Raw genomic sequence first — 24,453 nt, 5'->3', positions numbered from 1 at the left:
TCTGTCAGTGGGCTGTGCAGAGGGGAGTAACATGAGCTAGAAGCTAGAGGATTGTGCCGAGGGTGCAAGGGGGGTGAGGGGTAATTTATACAAAGGTGATGTAGCATTGAATGGGGACCTGGGTGCTCTTGGAACATTAAGGTGCACATGGCTCTGACGTAGCAGGCTGGAATCACTGGAGCCATAGCACACAGGGCCATTTTGGTCATAGGATGCTGTCCACCAGGTAGATACATAGGCAGGTAGGAGGGGCTGGGCGGGGAGTGACATATTGATGCTTGCATTTTAGATAGACCCTCTAGCTGGGACTGGGACAGCAGGGAAAAGGATGCAGAGAAGGGAAGAGGTAGAGGAGTCTGTGAGGACAGACCCATGCCTGACAATGGGAAGTGCTGAGAAGCCAGAGAGAAATGGGCCTCACTTCAGGCTGGTCAGAGATGGGGGTACAGACCCCCAGTGAAAGGGGTCTTGTCCTGAACCCTCGACAAGCTGTGTCTGTGTCTAAGAGGAATGCTGAGTGCTGTCCTCTCTGTGTGTCCTCAGCCTCCCGCAAGCCTCCCTGGCGCAGAAGGGAGCAGATGCCCCATCCGCGTTGCTGGATGAACTACTGATAGACATTTACCCATCTATAGTATTTATGGGGTTCTCAGGATGCCACACCCCAAGAAGCTGGTAGAGAAGGGCAGCCTGGGATGGGATGCGAGGTTCAACATGCACAACCCCTACTCTAAGATTGTAGAGCTGGCCTTCAGAGGTAGAGCGACCTTGGAACTCGGGCCATCTCCAACTTTAGCCTCCATTGATTTTTGAGGTCATTTCTACAGTGTCCTGGCCAGAAGCTGGGTGTAAGACATTGGAAGACATTGGGCGTTCTGGGGTATCTTGAGCTGTGTTGGTTGTCACCGGTCACTGGTGGTGCTAACGGACAGAAGAAGGCTGACAGACGGAAGCTGCTGTACAAGGTCTTTTTCTTTGTTGTCATGGTTGGTTTTGTACATCTTAGCATTTGCATCATACAAAGTGGGGAGCACAGCCATGGCTTTTGGTCAGGTTCAAGGGAGTGCAGGGGGTGGCCCTCCCCTCCCCCAGATACTGACACATTTAAAAGAAGCAGAGCAACAAGGACAGAGCACAATTGTGGAAAAGGGGTTCCCCCACATGAGCAGGATGGTCCATCTCCCCTGGGTCTCAGTAGGAGGACCCCACCCCCATCCTGGGGCCAGGAGGAGCACCTCTGTTTTCACCCTGGTGAAAACGGTAGGGCTATAGGAATAGGGACGAGAGCAGGGGACATTTTCTGGGAGTCATACCATACCCTTAGACCAGGGAGACAGCCTCCTTGGGAGCCAGTCTGATTCCCCAGGCCTCCCAGTTCAGTCACAAGCTGGCTAAACCTTAGAAAGATGGAACAAGGTGCTGTGGTGAGCACCCTTGCCAGCTGGGTACTAGCCCTTGGGGCTGGAACTCCCATGCCATCCTTACTCTATCCTCAAGTCTTTAGGGTTGCTGGTTTTCCCACCAGCTACCCCACGTGTGTATGTGTGTGTGTGGGGGCTCTGGGCTGCAACACATCTGTCTCTGTTCTGCTCTCATTTTCTGTCTCTCACGCGCCTAGGATGGCCTACAGACATCTCGGCTCCACTGAAAGAGGTGCTCCTGAAGCTTCGCTGACAAGGACTCCCCCTCCAGTGCTTTGGAGCTGAAATGGAGGGCGTGCATTTTGGAAATCCCGCATCATCACCACAGAGACTCAGGGAATGCCCTTGCTTCTCTCTGATGGGGAGTCCCAGGTGCAGGGGCCTGGTGGCTTTCCCCAAGGGTTCACGTGCCCATGTCAGTGGTCTACCTCATTCTATCTCTAGCCACCCACCATGCTGTGTGTGTTTATGTGCGGGCGTACACACGTGCGCACATGCATGAATTCTGGAGCCTCTTTTCGGTGTGCTACTTGCATATCACATTTCTGTATGATATACTCATCTGCTTATTCCATGGGCTGCACACACACCTCCTGCTCTAGGCACATCAGGTGAACAAACACCCCTTCCCCTGCTCACAGACCCATGTTTTGTCCTCCCAAGAGGACATAGCATCCTTTAACCCATTGTTTCCTCCCCATAGTCAGGTCTGTCAGAGATGTCAATCGTTATTATCCCCCTGGGCTTTGTGTGGGTGGAATGAGATCTATACCAAGTAGAAATTCTCTCTTTTGCCTGCACCTCCAAAAGGCCTCAAAATCTGTTGTCTGGGCATGGAAAAGAGGAGACTTAGACCTAGGCTAAGCCAGCCCAGCCTGAAGGACTGTGGGTGGAGATAGAAAGCCCTGATCCTACTCTGGGTATCCAGAGGGGCCATGGAAATCCAGAACCATCAGAAGGGTCTGCATTCCCTCAGGCCCATGAGGGTTATCTTGCATGGCTGGGTTCTCTTGCTTACCTGCAGGTCCCTGCGTCTTGGTCTCTACTGCCCTTCTGGTGCTCTGTGTCCTGCCATACCTTTGAGGCCTAAGAGTCTCTGTCACAGGGAAGGCCTTTTCTAACCCTGGTATCCATTCCGTGTCCAGGTGGGAGTCTTACTCAGGGTTTAAGGAGGCCTGGGGCCCCCGGACTCGCTCCTGCTTGTCTCTGACCCTGGACCCCAATGCATTTGAGAGTGACCATCCTGCCCAGGATAGAAGAGGGAAACAAGCAGACAACAGGGGTGCAAGATGGCTCCCCATCACAGACACAGACACAAACACTGGCCCTGTGGGATGACACAGGGGTACAAGGGGGTGGGGGAGAAGGGTATGTCCCAGGAGCTGGAGCTGCTGAGGCCCTGCTCCTTAGAGAGGGGACAGACAAGGGGACTTTTCTGGTTCCCTAAACATATGGATTGTTTAGTCTCCTCTTTAAAGTATTGCGGTCTAACTGATATGGCTTTAACTATTGGAAATGGACAGGAAGACACATGTCTTCTCTGAAATCAAAGCATAAGTCCACTAAAATGGAAAAACCTGCAGAATGCAAGGGGGCCAGTGGGACAGAGGCTTCGGGAGTGGGCAAGTCGCCCCTCCTGGGCCCCTACTTTTGGGATAGGCCCTGGTGGGGGCCCAGCATGGCTTCCTGGGGCACTGCCTGGGTCTTCTGTCCCAGTAGAATTCTGAGGACCTCAGGTAGGAAACCCCCAAGGGTGGGAGGACTCTAGGCCAAGGGGAAGGTCTCCTGTCAGATGTGGCCACCTGGACTAATGGTCTCAGGGTGAGGAGGAGGCATCTTATTCTGGTTCTTGCTAGCCAAGCACAACTTGTACATACAGCTGCCTGTTTGAGACCCACACACGTGAACACCAGTCTTGGCCCATCTGACAGTTCCCTCAGATGTTTCTGCATCTAGCATGTAACTGTCACTCTTGACACACATGCCATTTTGAAAATACATGCATATACAGGCTACCACATGCAATCTTTAAACACATGAGATGGCGGGCACACACCAAGAACATGGTTGAAGCTCAGGCACACCGTGACCCACAAACACATATACACAAGGTACATCATAGAAACTACCTCTGACAAAGAGGCATGATGACTGACACACATGCAGTCTCGAGACACCACACTCTAACCATACGCAGATGCAGGACGGGGCCTGCCATACTTATCTGATGTGTGTGTGTGTGGACTCACACATTTGTCTCTCTTTTGTGCCTTCCCCTCTGTCCCTGTTCCATTTCTACACAAGTCACAAAGCAGGCAGCCTCAACAGTGTGGGGTGTGAGGACAGATGGCAGTCCTACCCATCCCAGAGGAGAGCTGATTCTTGGCCAGTGGGATGAACGGACAGTCTTTTGTCTGGCGGGAAGTGGCTTTTCCCCAGCTGTTTGGGGCTTTGACCAAGAAGGGTCCTCCTGGGGACAACGGGGACTTGGAAGCACATGGACAGGACATGGAAGGGAAGAAAGGTTGAGAGGAATGGGGGCAGTCTGGCTGTACCAATGACGGGTCCCATGGCACAGACCATCACTGCCCGATGGCTCCAAGTATTTTCTGGGGACCTGGGCAGCCCCTTGGCTGGGCAAACTGGGGCCTAGCCTGGCAGTGGGGTCCCAGGGCCTAAGTCAGATGAGGGAGAATAAGGGGTTTCCCTGCCCTAGGCTCCTCCACAGATGTGCTGAAGTCCAAAGAGGATCCATTTGGAGGGAGCAGCTTGGCAGGGGCCGTACTTTTTAAAGTAGGTTGGGGAGAGGTGTGCTCCTGGGTAGATGCCACCAGGAAGAGGGAAAAGGACAGCCCGAGCCTCTTGCCCAGACTCTAACTTGGCCAGACCCAGCTCGATCCTCTCAGGGCAGGCTCACTGTGAACAGCCTTCCTCAGAGCCAGGGCCGTTCAGTGCCTCTGCCCTGACCTGGACTCCCACTGGGGATTCAGACAGAGGCCAACGGTCAGCATGCTGGGCAGGGCTGGAATGTGTCATTACTTTGGCTGGCTGGGGACAGTGGTCCTCCTGGCAGTGGGGAGCATGAAGGAATGTATGGGGGGGTCACCACACTAACATAGACCTCGGGCTTTTGGAGGGGCACCCAGTGCCTTTGGTTCTGGGTTCAATGCCCCCTGCTGGAGTAAAGCTGTCTTCCCTTTCAGGCTATTTGGGAGTGGAACAGGGCTAGAAGCCCTGGGATGAAGGGGAGTACAGAGGGGAGGAGCCCCTGGCTAGGGAAAGGGGGCAGAGGCCAACTGAGGTTTTCCCCTTTGGAACTGATACTTAACTGAATAAAAAGAAAAGACTAACAATAACAAAAAAGTCATAAGGTGGATGGGGCAGTAGGGATGGATTACTTCTTGAACATGTCCTGCAGCGGCCCGGGCAGGTATTTGAGCACTGTGTCCAGGATGCTCTCTTCCTCCTCCTCCTCCTCATCCCCACATCCTGCAGGGATGGCCTTCTTGGGTCGGGTCAGGCTTCCCTCACAGGGTTGTTCCAGGGCTGCCTTCTCCTCTGCTTCCTTCTCTTCCTTCTTCTTCAGCCCGTACTGGGGAAGAGAAGGACAGAGAAAGGTATGAAGTCAAGTCAGGGGAAGCAAAGTGTTGGTTTTCTCACTCAGGCAGACTTTGGGGATGGGTCTCATCAGCATTTGAAACTCCCAGGAAAGCTGCTTTCCCTGGAGCCCTGAACCAGTCCTTAGTAGGTGAATAACATAAAAGACCATGCCTCAGGCTGGGCGGTGGTGGCGCACGCCTTTAATCCCAGCATTTGGGAGGCAGAGGCAGGTGGCTCTCTGTGAATTCGAGGCTAGCCTGGTTTGCAAAGTGATTTCCAGGATAGCTAGGACTATTATGTAGAGAAACCCAGCCTCAAATAAATAAATAAATAAACAAACAAATAAATAAATAATTGAAAACCAGAAACCAAAACAAAACATAAAAGACCATACCTCGGTTTCCTGTAAAATGAACACTTACTGATAAGACCCCTTTGTCCTTTTGAAGGCCTCTAAGTTCTGAATTCTGAGTTCTGAATGTCTTCCGGGGTGATTTTTGTGACACTGAAGGCTACTCGCAGGGTTACTTGGCAGCCTGGTGCAAATAGACTTGCACTAAATGAATGATAGCTCCATTCCTGGTGGTCAGGGTACCATGGATCTTGTCTCTAATATCCACAAATTCTGAATTTCACTTCTATTTGGTTCTAGGAGCTCTGGCAGGGAGGTTGGGCCTGCTGCATTGTTGCATTTCCTGTATGCTTTTATAGCTCTATATGCTACTTCCTGTATGTGTATATAGTTCTATATGCCATTTCCTGTATGCGTATATAGTTCTATATGCCTTTTCCTGTATGCATATATAGTTTATTATGCCACTTCCTGTATGCGTATATAGTTCTATGTGTCACTTCTTGTATGTGTACATAGTTCTATATGCCACTTCCTGTATGTGTATATAGTTCTATATGCCATTTCCGGTATGCATATATAGTTTATTATGCCACTTCCTGTATGCATATATAGTTCTATGTGTCACTCCCTGTATGCATATATAGTTCTATGTGCCACTTCCTGTATGTGTAGATAGTTCTATATGCCATTTCCTGTATGTGCATATAGTTCTATGTGCCACTTCCTGTATGCATATATAGTTTATTATGCCACTTCCTGTGTGTGTATATAGTTCTATGTGCCACTTCCTGTATGTGTATATGGTTCTATATGCCACTTCCTGTATGCATATATAGTTCTATATACCACTTCCTGTATGCGTATATAGTTCTATATGCCACTTCCTGTATGCATACATAGTTCTATGTGGCACCCTTGAAGGAATATTCCAAAGACACTCATTTTCCTGATGAGAGTGTGGCGCAGAGGGCACTGGGTCTAAGATGAGAGCTGGGACTCGGAGCAGGATGCTGACCTTGTCTCGGATCTGCTGCCGGACCTTCTCACGCTCGGCCTCCATGCGGGCGTGCTTGGCCTTGCGCTCCTCCTCCTGCTGCCGCAGGGCCTCCTGTCGCTCTTCCTCCTTCTTCTGTGCATCAGGGTCCTTCTCCTCCTCTCCCCCCAGCATCTTCCCCATGTCCTTGGTGGCCCCTACAATGTGGGGTGGTCAGGGGAGGAAGAGGGTGTGGTCAGTCGGGAAGAGAAGGCAGGTTTTGAGGTTCCCTTTCTCATGGGTCAGGGATGCATGGGGGAAGGTGGTGGGGCTCACCTCCAAGGGCTTGCTTCATGACAAAGTCCATCCTGCAGGCTTTGGTTAGTGCTCCCTAGCTCGTGGCTGAATTTGCATTCAACACACCTGGCTGCTGTGCCTCCAGGAAATGTGCCCACCTGCAAGAGAGGATGGGGGGGGGCAGGTGAGATGAAGGGTGGTGGAGACTGACACATGGCCACCTTACTGCTGTTCTCACGGGGCACCACCAATTGAGGATACGGTGCAATGCCCTGTTAGGAAGAATGAGGAGACCGAAGGGAAGTATTTACTGAGTGTGTATCATGGACCAGGCATGGATGCAATTAAACAGCTTCTGTTATATTCTTTAAAAAGAAGACTTATTCATTTTTCTTTCATGTGTATGAATATTTTGCCTTCCTGTAAACATGTGGCCTGTGTAAGTGATGTGGGATTCCCCTCTGTATGATTACCATTAATGAATAAAGAAAACTATCTTGGGCCTGCACAGGGAATAGAGGTAGGCCGGGAGAAAGAAGGAGGAGTTAGAAGCCATGGAGCCATTGCAGGAGACAGACGTGCTGAAACTTTGCTGGTAGGTCACGACCACGTGGTGATGCACAGATTAATGGAGATGGGTTAAATTGATATGTAAGAGTCAGCCAATAAGAAGCTAGAGCTAGTGGGCCAAGTAGTGATTTAAATAATATCGCTTCTGTGTGATTATTTTGGGGCTGAGCTGCTGAGCAGCTGGGAACCAAGCGGCCCTCTTGCAGCATGTAAGTGCAGTGCCTGTGGAAGCCAGAAGATGGCATCATACCTCCTGGACCTGTAGTTACAGATGGTTGTGAGCCCCCCTGTGCGTGTTGGGAATAGAACCTGGGTCCTATGCACTCTTAACCTCTGAGCTATCTTTTCAGACTTGGTTCCTATTTTAAAGTCTTCATTCTGAACATACTTTTTTTTCTAATTTGATTGAAGCTGGAACTATCGGCATGAGACTGGAATTTGGGCTCGGAAGAGCTGTGCTTCAATGATATCTTCACTGGTTGTTTGTCATGTGACCTTCAACAAGCGACACCCTTTCCTTATGCTTTCAGTTTTGTCTTTCCTGAAATGAAAGTGGCAGGGCCTGGGCTACTGCAGAGAGCAAAGAGGAGACAGGCTAGGCCATTGGTCCAACTCACCAAGCAAGTGAGCACTCCTGCTAGTGGCTGCAGAAAATCAGAGGAACATGAGAAAAAAAGAAAGGTCTGGCTAGCATGAGTGGGACCTAGCCAGACTCTGGAAATCAGACCAATAGAGAAATAAAGCATTTGTTGTAACATATGTCTAAGTTTTGTGTTTTATAGCTTAATGTTGATTTTTATTTTGAATTGCACATGTGGGCATTGGGGATAGTATCATCTTGGCACTTCTGGCCTTTACAGAGTGAGGACCTTGTAGGCGCTCTGCTAATCTTACTTCTTCTAGCCTCCTCCCTAAATTACTGATTTTCAGTTTTTATTATATTTTTAATTGTTTTTTGTCTCAGAAGATTTTCTCCAAATAAAGTCATAATTGGAAGGCAGTGTGCAGAATATGGAAAAGTGGGGCTAACCCCGTGGTGGCAGAGGGGCCTGCAGACTCGGGTCTCAACATCTCTGAGAATTGATCCCTGGGTCCAACTTAGAGGTCTTCTATTTTAATTGTTGACTTGTAATGATTCTTTAAAAATGTTTATTTTAACTCATATGTATGGGTTTTTGTCTGCATACCACATGTGTGCCTTCCAGAAGAAGGGGTCAAAGCCCCTGGCACTGGAGCTACCAATGATTGTGAGCCATCATGTAGATGCTGGGAATCGAACTCAGGACCTCTGCAAGAACAGCAAGGGCTCTTAAGCCACGAGCCATCCAGCCAGTCCCTGAGTTACACTGATTCTTTAACAGGCAAGGCAGCTGCCAATCTCTCTGTTTTGTGTGGCTGCACCCACGAGCTGTACTGTAATGTGAGCTGGAGGTTGACTGGGACTAGGCCTTCCCCCACCCCTGGGCCCTCTCATCTCTTATAGACTTCAAGTCTCTATTACTTTCTAGGAAGGAAAAAAGGGTTCAGGGAAATGATGCCAGAGGATTTTACCAGGCTAGTTATTGCAACCAAGTTGAATTCAAGGTCACAGGCTACTCGTGGATGGATTATCCTCATTTCTTTCAAAATGAGAAACCATTAGCAGACTGTGAGTTTTTCATAATAAGGGATCAAGAATGTATCTGTAGGATTAGAGCACTTAATGGGTTGTTTTTGGTGGAGAAAAATCATAATGTACTAGATAAAAAAGGTCCCAAGGGTTTTGGCATCAGACATAACTAGTTAAAGAGTCTAGGCTGGGGCTGAGTCTCTGGAAAAGCATCAGCTTGTTCCAGATGGGGAAGTATTGAGATGATCATTTTCACTGATATTAAAGGAGAAAAATTCGGGTCAAGTGGCTAGAGATGCAGTCAGAACTTATACAAATGGCAGCTATGCTGACTATATATTTATGGGACTCCACTGTCCAAAAGAAACATGCAAACTTTCCAGAAAAGGCAAGAGAACCCACCCTGACCCAGAAATCTGCGTCTGAAGGTTGCTCAGCTCTGTTGAGATGTTTCCCATTGATTTTAGACCTCGGGAGAAGACTTAATTTCTAAGAACAGGAAACGAACAGCGAACACATTGAGTGATTTCAGGAACCCTTGAGTTTCTACGCAGTGTTTACACAGAGCTCAGAGAATTACCAGGTGGGTAGTGGAAGACGTGGGACTCTAATTTGAGCTGATTCAAATTGGAAGGCAGGACACCTGGGCTGTAGCTCAGCTCTGTCCCTGACTTGCTTGTTGCATGACTCGGCCAAGTCTCTCTTGGGACCAGATGCTCTCCCACACCCTTCCTGAGTGCTCCCGCGGAAGAATGGCCTCGATGTTTGAGCTGCTGACCTGTGCACCGTACCCTTCACCCCTTTCCCTCTTGATTCTGTACCTCACCTCTTGCTTCTCCTTTCATTTTCCTTCCCTCCTTTCTTTCTCCCCCTTCTCTTCTATTTCCCCATCACCCCCTTTCCTTACTGACTCATGCTCTGCTTGCTTCTCAGACTTTAGCCTCAGCCTCTGCTTCTGTTTCTTCTGTAAACTTCCTCTTGGGGGTTACTTGAGACTAGAGGCTTTATTGATCGCGGATACATTGACGTCTAGACCTTTTCTCTGGGCTTTCAGTCCCTGGGTTTATCCATATAGCAAGTATTGGTTGAGATAATACTAAGTGACTTCAGAGGCCCAGGCTGCGCCTCACCCCTGCCTCTTACAGGAGACCTCCCTCCAGGCCAGGCATGCTGTTGAAGGGGCCCTTTCCTTCAGTGAGAGCTCTTCTCTGTAAAAGGAGGGCTACGTGGCCAGTTTGCAGGTTAGAAATCATCTGTGGGATGTGCCTGTCACGTGACAGGTGCTCAGTAGATGAAAGCTATCGCTAATGTGATTAATTACGGCGATTGCACACACCTGCAACCTCCCCTCTCCTAGCCCCAGGGAACTCCCTCCTCCTAGAAGAAGCAATCTAGATTTTTCTCTTTGTACTTCTTCCATTACCCACGAATCACCACGCCTTCCTAAGTCTTTAGTGTCCTTTTTCTAGTCTCTCGGGTCTCCTCCCTTCTCCAACCCTTTACTTGAACAATGCACTTCTTTGACTCTCTGACCTCTAGTGTGGCAGAGTCTGTACCCCACTTCCTCCTCATCTCCCGGTGAAGCTCCACTGCTCCGGAGATCCTCTCTTTGCACACAGCCCAGAAGCCACCCTGATCAGCGTGGCTAGGACTGACCAGGAGTGCTCACAGCCCTATGCCTCCTCTCTCTTTTTGTAGCGTTTGAGGCTGGTCACTGCTCCCTCCCCCTAATTTCAGCCTTCTCAGATCTGAATTCCATGACACAGCACTCTTATGGTTTTCCTTCTCCCCAAACAGGTCCTCTCTCTCTCTCCTGGTTCCCTTCCTTCTCCAGGCAAACTCCCTTCTCCTTTCCTCTGCTTCTCCCATGGAAACCTCCCATCTGTGCCTACCGATTTAGGATCCCTAGTTATACACAGAGACACACGTCTTTCTCTCTAAAGCCTGCAGATTTTTAACCCTCTGCTGTATAGCATCACACATGCCATTTCCAAGTCAGTCTCTGGAAAATCAATCCCATCCTTGCCGGGCTCCCATCTCGTCCTCCAGCATGTCTTGTTTAAATCCCTTTAACTGAAAACTCCCGTCAGTATTTCTCATCAGCACACACTCACACACTTACTCATTGTGTGTTCTTTGAGTACATGCCATCTACCAGGCACCGCGGAAGAGAACCAGGGCATGCTCAAACACTGGTTTGCACAGCCTTTGGTTATTTGGTGACTGTGATTGGGATAGAGGTGCACGGAAGACTTCTGGTGTCCACCCCACCTCCGCCCTCCTACTGCTTCAATGGCTTGGTTTCATGGCTCTGTCTGTCCTCTAGCTCCTACCTGTCTTCCACATGACCCTCAGATTAATCTTCCTAAAAGGCACGTGTGAGCCTACCACCCTGCGCTGGTGTCTCATGGCCTTGCTAAACCTCCCACAGTCTGTGCTCTAACCTTGAAAGCCTGTGGCCCCTGCCCCCATCCTCTGCCTCTCTTTTCTCATCTCTCATACATGGCTGTGTCTTAACCTCCACCCGAGGCAGGGCCATTTGGACACACTGTTCCCACAGCCTTAGAACCCCTTACCCTCATCTCTGCTGGCTCAGATCTTGGCACTACCACTTACTGAACGAACCTGAGTACTTGACTGGCTGTTTTCTCATGTGTAAAATGGAGGCAGTTGATGCTGTGTGCAAGGCCGGCTGTGAGCACTGAGATTATGCAAATCAAGTGTCTAAGCCAGTGTCTGGCCTGTAATAAGCATCCTTACAGTCATCATAACCATCGGCAGCAGTGGCCGCATTAACTTTCTGAGATCATTTGCCAACGCTGCTCCCTCCATGCAAGTTCCCAGTTCTCCTTGACAAGATGGGACAGCATCTTGCTTTGTAAAGATCTAAGGCACTTTCTAGGGCAGTTTTGCCACCTCTTACATATGTTCTATCTATCTGTCTGGGTATCTTTTCCTTTGTTATCATAGACTCTTTTCTGTTGCCCGAGTCTTATTCAGTTCACCTATCTGGAGAATGCCACAGGGTATCTTCAGCATGTTTGCTCAGTGGAATTTAATGTTGTGTGCACGGGCTCAAAGAACGAGCCTGCACGTCTGATCCTGAGCTCCTTAGACACTGGGTTCTCTCTCTCTCTCTCTCTCTCTCTCTCTCTCTCTCTCTCTCTCTCTCTCTCTCTCTCTCTCTCTCTCTCTCTCTGTGTGTGTGTGTGTGTGTGTGTGTGTGTGTGTCCGTCAGTGTGCCTGTAGCTACCACACACGGGTGGGACTGGAAGAGGTCCTGCGGACTGGGTGCAATTGAGGATTAGGGCCTCACCGCCAGGAGGCGCTCCTCAGCGGCTGCGGAAAGCTGCCGTCTGTCTCTGCGCGGGAAGGGTGCTGGTGGGGGTGGAGGCTGCTGCTGCTGGTGGTGGTGGGGTGTTGGACTCGGGGAAGGAGAGGGGGAGGTAGACTAATGAAAAAGCTTCCATGCTGTCAGTCACGGGAGTCCCAGGGCAGGTCCTCACCTTCCCTCCAGACCGCACCCCCCCAACACCCCTACAGTCAGTTCCAGATCAAAGGCAGTCAAGGCACCAGTTCCGTCGAGTCCCAGGGACTCGGCCCCCTCCTTTTGCCTGACAAGCACCTGCAGTGTTTGTCTTTGCGGCTGTTTTTCTGATTTTTCTGATTCGAGTACGGGCTACAATCACACCTCAATTCAACACTCAGTTGCTTTTTGCAAGGGACCCCACGCTAATGGTGGTGGCCAAGACAGAGGACATTTCTCTTACTTCCCCACCCCACGCCCCTAGAAGCAAGATGTTCCAGGGGAGGAGAAGGGGTGGTCAAGGATGGGTGAGTGTAAGGGATTGCTTGTCTGGGTCACGAAAGTGGCAGGGGCTTCCCTCCACTGAAGAGAGGGTAGGCTTCCCAGGCGCTGCTTTCCGGGCCCTCATGGAGACCAGCACTCGAGACTGCCCTGGGGCTTTCAGTTGGCCACTGTGTGTCCCCTTCCCCCAACACACACCTTTCAACCCTGAGCCCCAGCCTGGTATTAAACTTTGCAGTGAAGGGGGCAGTCTGAGAGTGGGGAAAACCGTGTCGTGTGACTCCCACACGGGCTCAAGCTGCTCCAACCGCACTCCTGCGGGAAGAGGACAAATAGTCCCCCTGCCCCCCACCGACGTGGACACTCCTCTCGCCAACTGGCCTCTGCCACCCTCAGACACCCCGAATTCTACCTCTCTAGGCGGCTTTTTGCTCCAGGAGCAGAGGGCCCTGGAGGGCTTGGGGGTAGCCACACCCCGAAGTAGCTAAAGACCACGTCCCCCACCCTAGTCTGTGAGCTCGAAGTTGTTCTCCAGGTTCACTGTTGAATCTCCACACTCGGGGCGGTCAGGGTTCCAAGAGTCCCACTGTCCCCTCTCTGGGTGCTCGCCCGCCCACATCTGCCTGCCCAGTGTCCGCACCAGCCCTCCGCCGGGCTTCCGCGGGGAGCTGTCCCTTCAGCACCCTGCCGAGCTGGCAGGGGCTGCAGTTCCCAGCACGCGCCCCGCGGTCTTGGGGAGTCCCTCAAAGACTCAACTGCTCGGCTCCCCCACAGTTCTGAGGTCAGAGCAGTCCCCTACTGCCCCCAGCCCAGCTCTGCCTCCCCGGCCCGAGGCCAGCACCGACCTGGTGGTCCCAGCAACCGTCTAAGCCACTGCAGGGCTCCGGTCGACTCCAGCAGGCGGTGCCGTGCGCTGTGCTCAACCAGCTTGCGCCGCCGCCTGGTGTAACTCCGCCAGGCGAGCTGGGGCCGCGGCTGCTGCTGCGGGCGGATGCCGAAGGCGCCCTCCAATCACACCCCTCAGCCAGGCCCTGACGCCTTACAGCTCCTCTTCCAGAAGGGAAATTCAAAATCTCTCTCTCTCTCTCTCTCTCTCTCTCTCTCTCTCTCTCTCTCTCTCTCTCTCTCTCTCTCTCTCTCTCCCTCCCTCCCTCCCTCCCTCCCTCCCTCCCTCCCTCCCTCCCTCCCTCCGTTCCTTCTTCCCTCCCTATTTCCCTCTCCCCCTCTTTCCCTCCTCCTTTTCCTCTCGCTGCCTCCTCCCCTCCTCCCTTCTTCCTTTTCTTCTTTTCGCTCTTTTCTTCTCCCGGCTTTTCCCTTTCTCTATGCCCTTCCTTATCTACTCTGATTCTTGTCGCAGAGAGCCCTGCTGATCTGCTTTCAGTTAGACTTCTTTCCGAACTCTACTGTGTCCAAGCTCCAAGAACCACAAGCCTATAGCTTTGGAGGGGCGATGCAGGCAGTAGTGTTTGTAAAGGGTTTTTAAGGCAGAAACCAAAGGAGTTGCCTCCTCAGGGAAGCTCTCTTTTGACCTGGCTAGGCATGCTAGGATAGGCATACTCCCCTTGGGGTGCCCCTTTCCCTAAAGGAACCCCAGTTTCAACCACATCCTCTCTCTGCTTGCTTGTGTCTTGCCTGTGAGCAGCTTCTGGACTGGGCAGTCCACTGTCAGATCGTTTCTGCAGTTTATGACCACAGTGTCCAGCTACAGGCTCACTCCAGAACCACTGGTGCACAGGATAAGGACGGCCCTCCTGGGGGTGGGGAGCGGGGACTCTGCTCTGGACCCAGGAGCAAATGATTGCTGCAGAATTGAAGGGGGAGCCTTAGGCGAACTGCTCCCCAGTCCTCTGTAGATGTTATCCTCTGGTGGCATTATTCTAGAAGGGCTTTCTTTCCCTCCTAGGCCAGGGAAGAGAAGGAGGAAGAGAAGGAACTCCAACGATAGGGGGCAACATCAGCTTTGTCCCTCAGCCTTGTCCCCTCCCCTCTCGCTCTCTTGTTCTCTTCTCTCCTGATGAGCCTTTCCATTCTGCCTGTCATCTATTGGCTCCCAACCTCTTCCTTTAATCCAGCCCGAGGTGCAGGAAAATGGCTCTGGGGGGTGGGTGGGTTTGTATTTAGCCTTTGCAAGCTGTGCAGGAGTTCATGCATCCATCGGGGTCATGTCAGAGTGGAGACAGCTTCTGCTTCTGAAAGGGATGGCTTCTCTCCCAGGAGGGAGAGCTGTGGAGGACGGTCCAGGGGAGAAAGGGCGTTCACGGCAGATGTCTCAAAGTGGAGAGCCTCACAAGTCTCTCTGCATCCTGCTTTCCTGAAGAATTGTGGTTGTGAAGTTTTCCTCTGTTCTCCCCTTTCAGAGTGTAGACTTTGTGTAATGGCAGAGCTCTCTGTTTAGCATTGTTGGGGCACCAGCATAGGGTGCTCCTTATTTCCCTCTCAGTTCCTAAGGTGACCGAAAGAGTGAGTGAGTGAGTGAGTGTGTGTGTGTGTGTGTGTGCATGTGCGTGCACACACACTCCTGTGTGATTAGGATGACTTAGACTTGCCACTAATGCTGGGAGTTCTAAGTCAAGAGATCTGACATTCTGTCATTTCGAGAGTGACAGTTGTCCTCACCCCTTTCTCCCTCCTGTCTACAGGCTCTTCAGCAGCCTTCCCTGGGAACAGAGCCTGTGCCAACGGCACTCTGGCTACAGCTGGGGCATTGCCTTTGACATGGACATTGATCAAGCTAGGTTCAAAATCTAACTAGGCTTCAGGAAAAAGACCGAGCTCAGACCTGGGCACTACATTTAAGATGGACTCCAGTTATGGGCACTGCACTTTAAGATGGGCTTCAGTAAGCTCTGGGACATTGCTCTTGTGAAGACGCTGGTCTGGGGATGGAGAGGTTGAAGGATTTGAGGATAGCTCACTGTCAGGACAGAACTGATGGGGCATTAGTTCTGTAAGGGCTGACTAGTCTTGTTTAATTGAAATTGACTAAGCTTAACATTTGGCAAAGTGGAAGCCAAGGGTGTGCTTGCCGAGTGGATAAATAACCATGTCAAGGGAAGACCAGAGCTACCGCCTTTGTTTCAGCTAATTGATTAATTATTATTTTTACCATTGCTGGAGATGACCCCACGGAAATGGGGACGGTAAAGGGAGGTGAACTGGAGCTCTAAGAGGAAGACCCAGTTCTCAGCTGATGCTTTCCTCTCTGCCTGTGCTTCCTGGCCCGAGGCCATTAGCTGCAGTTGGATAAGAAGACCATCCAGGCGCAGTTACATTTGAATCCAAGCCTTTTGTGACTCTGTCTAAAAAAATCCTCATTATTAGCCAGGAACTGAGCCTGGTTGTAGAAATCTTCTGATGAGCAGAGTCCAGCTCGGTCAAGTTTTGGTGCCTTTGTCCTGTTATCAATTAGGGGTAACTCACAGCAGAGCCGTGGGTCTCTCCCAGGGACAACAGAGGTAGAGAGGGGAGTCCTTTCTCCCTGGTCATTGTGAGCATCCCTGACATGGTTCCCAAATCTTTGGTTATTATTTAAGAAAAATGGCCAAGAGTTGTAATCATCTCCTAATGACAGTGTTGCCACTAACCTCAGTGACGAGGTAAGCACCCAAAGGGTTGAGGTGCTGACTTTGAGGGTTTTATATATCACACTTTCTTACTTAATTTCCACAAACCCCCATTTTCAAGACACAGACATTGGCACCCAGGGGAGAAAGTGAGTCTTCAGCAGAGCCAGGGCTCTAGCTGGCACAGCTCTGGGTTCCATGGGCCTTATATCACCCCGGGTTGCTTTTCTCCTGACACACTCCAACTTCCATAGCCTATGCAAGTGGGATTTTTGTAGCACATATGCATCCATGCATGCATGCATACACACATACATACATACATACGTGCATGCATACATACATACACACATAGATACATACATACGTATATGTGCATACATAGCACTGGCATCTCTGTTGTCTAGTTACTACCAACACACACACACACTCACACACACACCATCTATTTACACTCAGAGGGCGCTCATGTCATGCAGACTGCAGTATTTCCTTCCCCTCCTGCCTTTCTAAATCCAGCTCGCTGTGAGTAAGCATGAGCATGGAAGGTACAAGCAGGCAGCCTCTGGTCCTCACAGGGTGCTGAGAGCAGGTAGAGGTAGGTAGCCACGTTTGGAAAGATTCATGAACGGGGTGGAGGCGCCTTGGATGTTCACTAGGAAGCAGATTAGAAAACCTGATGCTAGGACTTACAAGGACTGGGACAGTGTGTGAGGAATGACAGCTGTTATAGGGTAGCAAATGTGTTCATCAGTGAGAACAGCTTCCGGAGAGTGTCTGTCCAAAGGCCACTCATTTCTCCCCTGCAGTCACCTCACTCCAGGGAGCACTCTATGACAGATAGGGTCTGACCTGGAGCTTCGCTGCCAGCTTCTCACCTCAGCTCCAGTGGGCTGGGTTCTGGGAGACATGAGCTGCCCCACATTCTGTGGTTCTAGCTTGAGCCCAGAGGGGCAGCAGTGGCCTTGGTTTGGAAGAGTGACCTGGTGCCAGAAGAAAGAGAACGGTGGGGGTTGGAGCACAGAGAAAGGATCTAAGCCATTTTGATTCTCTGGTGAGTTCCTGCCTTATTGTCATCAACAAGGCTAGGGTATGATGTGAGTCTCCTAGTCCACGACCTCTGTCAACATGGAACAGTACAATGTGAAGGCAAACTCATCCTTGATCAATGCTGTACCTGTGCTTGTGGTCAGTGTGGGATCATAGAACAGCCATGCAAGATGCAGGTGCTATTATTGTTGTGGTTAAGAGCAGAGCCTGCTCTTCTAAAAGTCCTGAGTTCAATTCCCAGCAACCACATGGTGGCTCATAACCATCTATAATGAGATCTGGTGCCCTCTTAAGGAAGAGACCTGGTCAGTCATCCTCATCAACTTAGACCATGAAGCCCAATATGGACAAGTTCAACAGAACCGCCATATACAGGCTGCCCATGCATGCTTCAGCATTGCCAGGGCATAAATTTCATTAATTTTTTTTCATGACATGTGTGGGTCTGTGGTATGGGAGGTCCTTCTGTCTATGTGTTGCTTTTATTGGTTAATGAATAAAGAAACTGGATTGACCTATAGCAAGGTAGAACTTAGTGGGGAAAACTAAACTGAATCCTGGGAGAAAGAAGGGTGGAGTCAGAGAGAAGTCATGGAGCTGCCAGAGACAGACACGCTGAAACTTTGTTGGTAGGCCACGACCTTGTGGTGATGCACAGATTAATGGAGATGGCTTAAATTAAGATGTAAGAGTTAGCCAATAAGAAGCTATAAGAAGCTAGAGCTAACGGGCCAAGCAGTGATTTAAATAATATAGTTTCTGTGTGATTATTTCGGGGCTGAGCAGCCAGGAACGAAACAAGCGGCCTTCCTTATGACAGGTCTGCTGCCATGTGACTCTCATTATTTGGCGGGGAGTCCCTTCTGTCCTGTTAAGATCCAGTGTGATGGTACATCTCTAACTCTATTTTTATAGTATAATATGTCAATGGTGCTATGGAGGGTTCTGGTATAATGCAAGAGTATACATACAATCATGTAGACTGTGTACCATGGGGCCCAATTTACATAGACAGTGCCAGATTTTGCAGTTCTCAGGATGGGCCACTATTTCTGGTTACTAACATTGTTATCAACTAGAAATGACCCAGATATTAGGATGATGGGCTTGTGCCATTATCAGTAGATATGGACGTGAGCCACAATGTGTCGGCACACAGGTTACTGTCATTGTGTGGAGCAGTAGAGGTGTGTAGATGTGTACATGTACAGCCAGAAAATTGTTCTGCAAACATGAGAAATACGTCACTGGAGGTGACGAGCCTTCCTTTCCACTCTTCGCCACCTAAAGGCCATAAGCAAGCCAATACACCAGCCCCTGCCCTCTTTGAAAGGAGCAAGAATCCTTGAACCTGGCATTGTCACTGTAGTTTTTCAGAAAGTTCCCCGACTTCACATCTGTGCCCTGACTCACTGGCAACACATGGATGTGTCTGTGGAAATTCTCTAGGGATCCTTTCTTGTCCCCAGAACCTTGTCTTCAGTTCAGCCCACCCCCCTCTGCAACCGCCTACCGGTTCCTCGTGGGTCCTGCATGCCCTTATCCATGCCCATCTCCCCATCCAGGCACCCATTAGCATGTCAGAGCAGCCACGTTCCCGCCCACACCGTGTACCCTGGGGCATCCCTACACGGCAGCCCCCTCTCATCTGGAGCTTTCCCGAAACCTTGCATTTTCATGTCTGTGTCCCAGTCTGCAGCAATCTGCCAGCCACCAAAAGGAGGGTGTTTGGGTGGTGACTCTCCCTTCTCTTGTCTTAGGTTCTTTTTCAAGCTCCCTGTTGGGGCTTCCGCCCCCTTACTTCCACCCCCAGCCCTTCCAACCCTTCTGGACATGGTCAGATGTCCCTGTCCTCTGATGACCTCATGAGCATCTTCTATCAGCCCCTGATTTCCAAGATCCATGTCTTGCCTTGCTCTTGCATGGTGGGGGCAGTACTATTAAATTCTGCTACCCGGGCTTTGGAGTCTCCCCTTTTTGATGATCATTCACTTTCTAGACTCTTGGATTCTTTCCTTCCCTGTGAAAAACCCACTCAAAGATTGTCCTTATGTCCCAGAAGCCTCTCCTTCAGCACGTGGAAACAGCATATGAAATCAGTGGTCCACATGGGAATCCCACTTTATGTCACAGGACTCTGGTCTCTTAGGCGTGGTATGTCAAAGGGTCCCATTCCTATTCAGAAGAGATGGAGCAGGGATATGCTTTTAAACACTCTGTAGTCTCAGGCCTTTGTCACACACAGCAAAGCAGTCCTGGGCCTGGAGAATTGCATCTTTTCTTGGCTCCCCAAGAGTGTCCGACCCATGTGCTGGCTGGAAAGCCCTGGTCTTGAGTCTGCAGAGCCTGAGAATGCTGTGACTCAGCACCCAATTTTATGCACAGACTGAATCACGGAATCACAGAACATCTTAGGAGTGACAGAGGTGCCACACATTCACTCAGCCTCACCATCTTCAGTTCTACAAATCTGTGTCTGGAGCTTGGAGTTAGGAGGTTCTCCATCTGGGAAGGACTTTCACTACCCAGGCTCCTTGCTCCTTTTGCTGTGGAAAGCACCTCTCTCCTTTGAAGGACTGTGGTCACATGTAACTTTTCTGAGAGCTGGTAGTCTCCATTGATGCAAAGGTGGCTGTCAGGGCCTTGTTTTCAGTGGGTGAACAGAAAATGATGTCTGTGTCCAGTTAGGACCGGCATGAACTGGCCCACAGGCAGATCTTGCTTGTTGATAAAATGAATTGGCAAGGACGTTATTGCTGTTGTATTAAAGCAAGATGTATCGAAGATCATGGACAGATGATAATAAGCTCCCAGGCCTCTAGTCAGGAAATGAAGGAATGTGCTGAAGGGCCCCAGAACGCTATTTTTTGGGACTGATGGTGGGGAGGAGTACATGCGATTAGGAGACAGGGATGGCAGAAAGCAATTAAGCATGCATCAAAAGTTAATAGTACTCGGTGGTGGAACACTTGCCTGATGCACACATGGCCCTAGGTTCAGAGTGGAGAAGCACATAAAAAGGGGGAAACAGCCAGCCATAAAACTAATAATTTTCCATATTTGGTGCTTGGGAAAATGGGGCCAGAAAGGGGAAGAGCCTTTCTTAAAGTTACACAGCAAGTTCATGCACCTTCTAATTCCTAGGTAACGATTCCTTTATAGGTTCAAGTCAGCACCCAGCCACACTTTTCCTAAAGACTCCCTTTGTGCCAGGTGCTATTTTAGGGACACAAAGATGCCAGCTCTTTAAGCCATACTACTACCCTTTGTGCTAGGTGTTTTCCATGCACGTATTCACTTGTCAAACATGGACAGAGAGCCTACGGCGTGCCAGGTGCTTCCTACCCGCTCTCTCTCCGCCACTTCACACCAAGAGAGAAACACATGCTCTTATTCACCCTTTTAAGGTCCTTTCTGCTCCCAGACTCTCTGGCGGGAGTGGGGGAGAGATACTCACAAACAGTCCACACTATGACAACATGCGAAGTGCTGTCCTAGCAGAGAGGGAGCTGGAGGGAGAAGGAAACACACACAGCTTGCCAGCCAGATGGAACCGAAAGCTCCAAGCAGGGAAGAGACATGGGCTATGATGCTCCTGACTTCAAAGGCTCCGGGGCATCTGAATCATCTCCAATGCTGCCCAGAGGAGACAGCATGGTTCTGCTACAGAGAGGTGAGGATGAGTCTTAGTTGCCCTCTGGCCTTCCTGATGAATACTGAGACTCAGTTTTCTCATCACTACGATGGGAGAGCCATCTCCACCTCCCAGGGTAGTTGGAAGGCTTTGGAGCTCTGTTTTGAAAAATGACAGCTTACCCCCAAGAGCACCAGCCCCTCTCCAACTCTCTGGTCACACATGGGGCTCTCTTCTGGATTCCAGGACAGTGTGGTTATTAGACAGAGCCTACTTTTATGACCTTCTTAGCCAGGAATTCTACCTTTAAATCCCCTAGAGTTTGAATTGGGATGAGAAAGAAAAGAAGAGAATGCTCAGGTGTGTAGTCCCCTCCTCCTCCTCCTTCTCCTCCTCCTCCTCCTCCTCCTCCTCCTCCTCCTCCTCCTCCTTCTCCTCCCCCCTCCCCTCTAGCTTTCTCTCCAAACACAGGAGACTGAGACATGGTACTCCCCAGCAGAAGCTACTGGAAGGAAGTCCAGTGGACTTCAGACATCAGGCTCAAAGAACAGGAGGAATTTTCCACACACAAATTTAGAAGTGGCTGTTTCTGTGGCTCCTCAACCTCCAGCTGTTTCTCTCTGGTAAGAAAACAAAGTAAAACAAAAAACCAAATCCCTTTTATTTGGCAAGCGAAAGGTCTTAGGAAGACATAGCCAGAACAAAGTTTAAAGGCATGAGAGCAGAGGGGAACCCGTTACCAGGCCTCGGTGGGGGTAGATCACAGTCTCTGACTGACTTGGTCCCTGCTGCTGCCTGCCGCTACCTCCACTTCATTTTCAGTGAGGAATATTCGGGTGCAGGGGGGTTGTTCAGAGCAGCACAGCTAAGACATATCAACATCAGCATTTGAAGTTGGTATGTGTTTATCGTCGGTCATAAGGCTAGAGAGGAGCTGGGTAGTTCTCTGGAAGGCCAGGATGGGTGTGTCGCTGCCGGACAACAGGTCCTAGAGTTTGGGTGACTCTCATGGGGCATCCTGGGGACCCTGTCACGGACTGTTCCTTAATGGGGCTGGATGTTTCAGGTGTGAAGCTGGTCAAGGGATGGGAGTTGTAGGTCGATGCTTCAGAACGCTTCCTTGAGGACTTACGTGAGAACCTCGCCTCTCTAGCGGGCCTCTGCTTTTGTCCACTAATTTTCTTCCTAACTGCTTTTAGAAGAATGGTGCTTGTAGGATATACGTCTGACTGCATCCCTCTCCTTAAGGCACACGGTGACCATAGTTTCTTTTACCACCCAGCACCCACTCCTCCCTCATGTGCCGGCAGCTTCAGAGGAGCCATCTGTGTAACGGTCTCTCAGTATCCACGGGTGAACCCGTTCCAGGACCCCCGTGGATATCAACATTCTCGGATGCTCAAGTTTCTCATGTTAATCAGAGCAGTATTTATATAACCTGGATGTGTGCTTTGCAGCCAGAATGACCGTGATTGTTGATTTTCTTGGCTCAGGCTGTGTGATCTGGATGAAACACAGAGGTCTTCCATATCTCCTTGGGCTCAAGTGAGTTACAATCCAAAATCTTCGGAAAAATATCGCCTCTGTACTGATGATGTATGGACTTTTCCAATACATTGCACCTCAGGTGGTATTGGACAGCGAATTTCACACAGCATTTATACCATGTTGGGCATTGTAAATAATCTAGAGATGTTTTCTGCTTTGTTTGTTTGTTTTAAAGATGGGTGTCATGTAGCCCAGGATGACCTAGAACTTACTATGTAGCCAAAGATGACCTTGAATTCCTTTTTGTCCTGCATCCACATCTGAAGGGCTGGGGTTACCCCTGTGCAACCCCACGCCTGACTTACAGGTGATCCACATCTATGGGCCTCCATGTCTTTGGGGCATCTTGGAATCCATCCCTTTTGGGGTGACTCTATTAGCATGTGCTGAACATCAGTTTTTTTTCTTGGTATGGGGAACACCTGAGAAAATATAGGCAAATTTCTGCCTCTTTAGTTGTAGAATTCTGCACAGAGTCAGGGTGATATTCCCAAAGAAGACAGGACTATAGCAGAGTGAGACCAGAGGCAGCTGGCTGCTGTGTGTCTTCAGGTCCAGAATCTCTACATCAGAGCAGAGCCCCAGGAAAAAAATTCCTTAGTAAATGAATAGGGACCATCCCCAGACACCCAGCAATGGTGCTCAGTCTTCCTCTGTGATGTCACCAGGATGTTCCCAGAACTCATTGTTGGTGACTTATTCTCCATTTCAGACTCTATCTCCTGGGGTGGGGATGGGGTCACGGTTATGTAAGTCACATCTTTTGTGGGTGCAGTACTCACCTCTTCTGATGGGAGCCGAACAAAGCAGAGTTCTCTTTGACTCTGCTGTGCTGCTCATTCCTGCCTCAGCCCAGCGGCAGGACAGCCTGCTGCCCGGATGACTTTGATCAGGGTTCTGCCTGTCTTGGTTTTGCAGTCTTCACTCTCCTGCTCCCTCCACAGGCCCATTGTCACCCCTTTGATCAGCCCTGTGACTTTCCATGGTGCCTCATCTGGCTCCATTAGGACGGTGAAGCTTCCTCTGGCTCCTGTCACTCCCATGTTCAGAATCCTCCTCTGACTCACCGTTGCTGGCATCACGGGTCCAGATCGATGAGGCCTTGCCTGGCTTCTTCCCCTCCCCAGCCTGTACACTGTGGCTCTGCTCTTGAACACTGCTCCCTATGAGGATTCCTTCCTTTCTTAACTTGCTCATCCTCCTGTTTGCTCCCATTGGATGTAAGAAGCTGGAGGACAGAGAATGTGTCTTCTTTGTCTGCAAGTCTTCCGTGTCAAACCCAAGCCTCTCTTTTTTTCTGATGGTCAGGTGACTGTTTCCAGAATGCGTGGAGCACATGCGTGGTATCATGCCATTTGCAATGGCTTGAGGTGGCCTGTGGCACCTGACGTTTCCATCTCAGGGATAGGACTTTGGACTTCTTCCATGCTTGAGCCCACAGTGGTGTTCTGTCCTTGGAACGGTTCAGATGTCATTTTCCATGGGGACAACCCTGTTTTGACTTGTCCATCTGGAGTCTATTTGGAGTACCTCAGTCATGGTACCGGGTGGAACTGATTTCATGCCCCACTTCTGTGGGTAGACATCCAACTCAGAATCAGCTACCTGGCCTCAGGGACTGTCCCTGCATGGCAAGTAACATTAAGCCAATAAGAATTAGCTTTGGGTGTTAGTTAGCTGTGGGGTCTGTAGGGCTGGGGCTGGGGCATGTTTTCCAACTTCCTGAAGAGCCCACTTGAAGGCAATGCCAGCATAGAGAAGACCAGGGCTTTGAGAAGGGCAAAACTGTGAACTCCTGGTGGTTCTGTGAGGACCCAGACTCCTTTCTGCCTCCTCTGCTCATGTGATCAGGGATGCCAGCCACTAAATACTACCTTTCTAATTATGCTGCAGTGTTGTGGCAGTTTCTGCCCCCCCCCACCCCCCCGAGACCTTCTGGATCTGCCTCTGGGCTTGAACATTCTCTCCTTCAGATAGGGCTCCGATGTGATACCTTTACATTTAGAGGAGGAGCCAGGCACCGCTGGC

General features: G+C 50.2%; 1 protein-coding gene across 2 annotated transcripts in view; it reads right to left on the bottom strand.

Moving 5' to 3' along the window:
* Window positions 1–951: 951 nt before the first annotated feature.
* The window catches only part of Cplx2 (complexin 2), a 74,184-nt gene continuing 50,682 nt past the window's right edge, over window positions 952–24,453 (bottom strand). Inside the window, exons 1-4 of one of the 2 annotated variants that reach the window (XM_057788208.1) lie at window positions 13,476–13,725; window positions 6,683–6,801; window positions 6,389–6,564; window positions 952–5,010 (exon numbers count right to left, since the gene is read on the bottom strand). In XM_057788208.1, coding sequence (XP_057644191.1) covers window positions 4,813–5,010; window positions 6,389–6,564; window positions 6,683–6,713 — 405 coding nt within the window. In that variant the 5' untranslated portion in view covers window positions 6,714–6,801; window positions 13,476–13,725 and the 3' untranslated portion in view covers window positions 952–4,812. Of the gene's footprint in view, window positions 5,011–6,388; window positions 6,565–6,682; window positions 6,802–13,475; window positions 13,726–24,453 lie in introns of those variants that run through there. The other variant, XM_057788207.1, reaches the window with a different exon arrangement.

The sequence above is a fragment of the Chionomys nivalis genome, chromosome 13 (genome assembly GCF_950005125.1).
Source record: "Chionomys nivalis chromosome 13, mChiNiv1.1, whole genome shotgun sequence".
NCBI lineage: Eukaryota > Metazoa > Chordata > Mammalia > Rodentia > Cricetidae > Chionomys > Chionomys nivalis.
Note: the sequence above shows the minus strand (reverse complement) of the source record. Positions and strands in the feature narration are given on the sequence as shown.